This window comes from Limulus polyphemus, unplaced genomic scaffold, assembly GCF_000517525.1.
Source record: "Limulus polyphemus unplaced genomic scaffold, Limulus_polyphemus-2.1.2 Scaffold3873, whole genome shotgun sequence".
NCBI lineage: Eukaryota > Metazoa > Arthropoda > Merostomata > Xiphosura > Limulidae > Limulus > Limulus polyphemus.
In genome coordinates, this window is record NW_013669483.1 from 88,579 (window position 1) to 94,362 (window position 5,784).

At 32.7% G+C, this 5,784-nt stretch overlaps 1 protein-coding gene across 1 annotated transcript in view; it reads right to left on the minus strand.

Annotated features, from left to right (window-relative positions):
- LOC106470202 (SH2B adapter protein 1-like) overlaps positions 1-5,784 on the minus strand; it is a 23,505-nt gene that overhangs the window by 8,045 nt on the left and 9,676 nt on the right. Inside the window, exons 2-4 of the mRNA XM_013930741.2 lie at positions 3,802-3,810; positions 1,033-1,134; positions 348-463 (exon numbers count right to left, since the gene is read on the minus strand). Coding sequence (XP_013786195.2) covers positions 348-463; positions 1,033-1,131 — 215 coding nt within the window. The 5' untranslated portion in view covers positions 1,132-1,134; positions 3,802-3,810. The remainder of the gene's footprint in view (positions 1-347; positions 464-1,032; positions 1,135-3,801; positions 3,811-5,784) is intronic.

Here is a 5,784-nt window from a genome sequence, read left to right on the forward strand (position 1 = left end):
TATATATATATACTTATCATGTAGATATAACCCAGATCAATGAAGTAAATTGTAATCTATTTTAGCTGTTATTTCCTTCAGGACTAAAATTACTTAAAACATTTATGTTCTTAAAAAAATGCCATACAATGTGTCTGTGAAATATCCAATCAGGGTCAGGAGTTATCGTAATTTGCTGGACCACTCTAAGGTCTTATGAAATGGAAGGAAACAATTCACTGCTGCTAATTAATAAAACTTATCCTTAATTTATGTCTTCAAAATATCTTCGTTTGAAAAAAAAGACTAATTAACATCCTTTCTTCATGTTACCAAGTCGTCAGAATCAACTACATGTTTATACGCACACTGCCTCTTCGGTTACATTCCCTAGATGATGCATGCAGTATTTAATGGTGGTTAACCATGACTTCATATCCTCGGCATCGTGAACTTCGATCACGTACTCCATGCAATGTTCGGCCTAGCGGAAGGAAAGTTAACTCATTAGATACTATTTTCTCTGGACTTATAATTATAGTTTTATGTGATCTTCTTTATCAGAAAGTATACACAGTATTACCAAAAAATTCAACAATAGTTTTTACCAGTAGGTTTGCCATCTGAACAGCTCTAAAACAATTTTGTTGGTGTTTGATCAGTTTCAGCATTTTAAGTTTAAAAACAAACATAGTTTAAGAATAAAATGATGCACCCGCAGTATAAAACAAAGATTAAATCGTATTACATTCTTATACGAAACAGAACACTGCATTTTACTAGCGAATAAACGACGGTTGTGTAAGATAAATAACAGGGGGGAAACCCTTCCCAACAGGCCTGAATTTCTTGAATAATAATTAGTTAAGTATTCATCTATTTAAAAGCTAAGAGAAGGATTATGAAAACCTTAAACCATGCCAGAAGTATTTAAGAATAAACTTGAAAGTTTAAACGATGCAAAAATTGGATAATAAACTAAGAAAAACAGTGAAAGTAAATATGAGTCAGTCTCCAAAATATGTAAAATGACAACAAAAGTTTAAGAGTTACCTTCAGAACAAAGGTATTTTCATGATCCGGCATTTCTAGAGCTGTTGTTTCTCTGGCTTCATTAACGAGGAAGCAGAACACTCCACTTCTAGGCTTCATGGACTGTGAAGTGCATAAAAAAATTAAAGCATTAATTTACAGTTAGTTCCTTACACTCTTGTGGGTATCGCCTGTCTCTGGCACGTTTATAGATTAAGAACTTTCCCAGTGCCAGGTTTATTTTTAAATACACAATAAAAAAACAAAATGCATTTTAATTATTTCATTACTTATCTGAAAGTGGTAAACTGTAGGAAGTTTGAAGTGGAATATAATTTTTTCTTGGTGGTACTACAAGATTCCAAACTCACACATGGCTAATATCACACTCTTCTCAAGATTCAAACAAAATGTACAGTACCATACGCGTTTTTCATGGTAGTGAAAGGGGGGCTACCTGGATTATGTTATTTAGATACTCGTTTTCATGGTAGTGAAAGGGGAGGGCTACCTGGATTATGTTATTTAGATACGCGTTTTCATGGTAGTGAAAGGGGAGGGCTACATGGATTATGTTATTTAGATACGCGTTTTTCATGGTAGTGAAAGGGGGGCTACCTGGATTATGTTATTTAGATACGCGTTTTTCATGGTAGTGAAAGGAGAGGGCTACCTGGATTATGTTATTTAGATAATTGTGCTGGGTTCAGAGTATTTAACAAAGAATAATAATTAAATCAGATTCATGAACAAACTAATATTAAATCTTTCTATATTTCCAGTAAGGTTTCACAGGGTCTAAAATAACGCAACTTGCCATAGGCATAGCACAGAATTATAAGGAACGGTTTAAAATATAAGATGCCAGGAAGTCTTGTATATTTTTTTTCAAATAACAAGGATAAAACATCATGAAATTTGCTGGATATAAAAACAAACTTTCCTCATTAGTTTATTGAATCGAGGAGACTTTCTGTTTATTTGTTTTTAATTATGCACAAAGCTACAAAAGGGCTATCTGTGCTCTACCTACCACGGATATCGAAACCCGGTTTCTAGCGTTGTAAGTCCGCAGACATACCACTGTGCCACTGGGGGGTAGGAGACTTTCTAATTTAGGATTTGATATATCATGTATCAACTGTACTGATGTACAAGAGTCTAAGACTTTCCGAGTTTATCGTTAGGGCTGGCGAAGCAAAACAAAACTTTAAGGAAACATCTAACAATAAATTACTATTGTTTTATCTTTCTTTATAAGCTTGTGTACTGCCTTTGCGAGTTTGAAACCTTGTAAGTGACTTAATGCCAGTTTCCTTTTTCATACAAACATTTAAAGTAGTAGGAAGTAAACTTTAATTGAAGTCTACCCAACAAAACCAAACATTAAACAATGATTTTCACTGTATATTTATTGATTATTTATAATATCTTCCAAATAAGATTATTATAAACAGCACATTTTGATAACATGTGGTCTGATATATTTGCTCCAAGACAATGTTTCACTTCCTTAGTTCTATGATGGATTCAGTCAACAGATGGAAATATTTTGCTGTTTCTCATAATTTGTAGTGTGCACTGGAAGGAGTTAGACATTTTGATATAAAAAAGAAAAGAAATTAACTTTCCAGATAGTAATAAAAATGAAATATTTCAGCCACTACTCTGCCCTTGCAATTTTATCAGGGTTAGTAGTACAAGTACAATGAGCTAAAATAAAATGTTTTTATTATTATTCTCTGAAAAGTAACAGTCATTTTTTTTTTCTAGCTTCATTGTCATTACAAACCCTCAAAAACAACAAAATACTTTTGTAGTTCATCTGAAATTATTTTACTAAAAAAAATAACTGTTAACATAACTTATTGCAAGAACTTATGAAGTGTTAAATGAGTTGAAAACTGATCATGTCTGAAAATTACAAGTTTACGGTGTGACAGATTGTGATTTTAAGACTTCCTCACAAGTTCTGAGTTATTGTTGTAATATTTTGTATATTAACTTCAGGACAGCAGCATCTTCATATAGAATTTGTCCCAGATATGTTTTCATTTGTAAAAACATGTCTTCTAGCTTAAAGGAATGTCTTTTTAACCCACTAACTTCATCATAATTGCAAGATTATTGATGTTTGTTTTTTCATGTATAACACTATAAAAAGTATGTTAAGAAGATTAAATAGAACGACTAGGTAAGATTTCAAGCGGTATATCTGCGGACCCGTTTCGATACCCGTGGTGGGCAGAGCACAGATAGCCCTTGTGCATAATTAAAAACAAACAAACAAGATTTCAAGCAAATGTGACTTGAAATTTTGGACTTGCTCTGTTTTGAAAACACATCTAAGGAACACGATTTGTGTGGTCAAAACTGTTAAGTGTTTCGTGAAAAGTCAGAAACACAAACTGGATTATTTGGAATAATCAAGCCAGACTTGTTTTTTTAAATAAATAATTTTGTTTTTGAGATTAGCTTTTATAAACTTGTGATATAGTTAATGTGATGTAGTTTGTACCGATATTTTAGAATTTTGTTAAATAGGCACGTGAACCTGATGTTACAGTTGAGAGTGATCTCAAGTCAGTCTTTTATTTATCTAGCTTTTATATGTTTCTATTTCTTACAAAAACAAAATTCTAATTCATTGTATTTCAAAATATTTGGGTTCCAGATAAAATAATTTTCAGACTACATACAAAATAAATTACTGTTAAATTTATTAATATTCTTTTCAATATATATATATATATAGATATGTTGTATATCTTTTTTAAGAACAAGCTTTACTTTTTAGGGCTTTTAAAAAAAGAAACTCATTTCTGATTTATTTATTTTTTTACTGGAATTTTTAGTTTAAACTTTTCCCCACAGGTCTATTTATTTTGAACAAAAAAAACGAGTTATTTCTTAGTACAAGCAACACATCAGAACTACTGGGGGTAAATGGCCAAATTTAATTATCTTTGCTGATGAAAAAAATAGGTGTAGAGCTTTAAGTACAGGATTATAATATAATGAAAGTATACACACATAAATAAATGGCTTGGATTGTTTTATGGGTCAATGTTTATCTAGAATACAGCAACTCTAAATTCAGCAGACTTACGGCTCCTTCTTAAAGTTCCAGTAGAATTAACCTAAATATTTATTAATCTCGTGTCTTCTGGAATTAACCTACATTTTACTTATACTTTCTTATAAAAACACCCAAGTTAAACTGATCATAGCCACTTGTGTCCTCGTTAGATGTCGCCACTTTCAAATACAGTTAACACAAGATTTAACCATTCATCTGTATATTTTGAAGATGTAAGGATGCTCAAATTAGTAATATAATAAGTTAAACGCCCTTTACAGAACTACGTCCATATCCCCTCGATTTAACTCGAAGAAATGAAAGTGGAGCATATAAGTAATCTTCTTAAGCGCTATAGCAGGAAGTGAATGAACACAGAAACAGCAGACGACAATCGATGAGTATCCGCGTTCACGTTCTTCTCACGAGACACGACTGACTGGCTCGTTGGCGAAGTTCCAATCATTATAACGCTAAGCTGCAGCTTCGGCGGCTCCCGATAAGCGTCATATTTTCTTCACGATGAACTGGGTGTGACAGGTATGGGCAGAAACACGCATCATAATTGTTTGTGCCACTAGCTACAAAATATACGCTGTATAAATCTAAGGCGACCAACAAAACATATAGGTTGAGAAAGCACTGAGGCACGCAGGAACCCAGACCTTCTGTCTGTCTGTTACGAGGAAAAATGCTTCTAACGGTCGCACACACTCAAGGACTTTTTTTTATTATGTGCCCTGTATTTAGAAGATTACACAGTCATCTTTTTTTTTTTTTTTTTGTAGGAGGGCCCCGGGAGAGGTCGTTGCTTAAATTCTGGCCAATGATTTGTTCCCTGTTTCCAAAGTAACTCAATGTACTCTATATGCCAAAATCAACTGAACAGAACAGACAGTTAAAAATCAGAATTCTGAACTCGTTGATGTCCGCCAAAGGTATGCGTGACCTAACACAATATAATTCTGATGGATATTAACAACATAGTCGTTTGTTATAACGTGATTTTTTTTCCAAAACTATAAAACCCGAAAGCTTGTATATTTCACTGGCTACTACACCCGAAAAAAAAAAACAGTACGTATCTTTTTTAACCGTCATCCTTACCCTAAGTCCTTAACAATGATGTAGGTATAAGACTGCGCATCGTAAACAATGGCGTATATTTTCGATGATGGTTTTTATTTTGCCGATACATTTAATAACTACTAAATAAACACGTTGTTTTGCCTATTATCCCACTTTAGATCCAATTAGCGGTTGTTTTTTCCAGCTACAGTTAAAACAGATTGTCATATTAAAACCTTATTGATTTATTTGCCTGTCCAAGGTCGTATGAAACAAAACTGTAAGGGTAGCGCTAAAATCACGCCCAATGTTTTTAATAAAATATTTACACTTTGACAACATAGTTGTTGACCGATATTAGTATAACATATACTGGACGTGATTTTTAAGGTATACAGCATAGGGAAGTTGTGGGGGCGGGTCAAGAAACGTGTTAAAATTATCATTTTTTTAATTTTTTTTTAATTATTTAATAATTACTGTTTTTAAACTACCCAATAATTATTTTAAATACACAACACTGATTCGTCGTTCACTCTATTTCCCAAACGCGTTGTCAGTCTTATTTTTATACACACTTTTTAAAACTTTCCTTAAAATGTATCACCATAAATATAGTAAATATA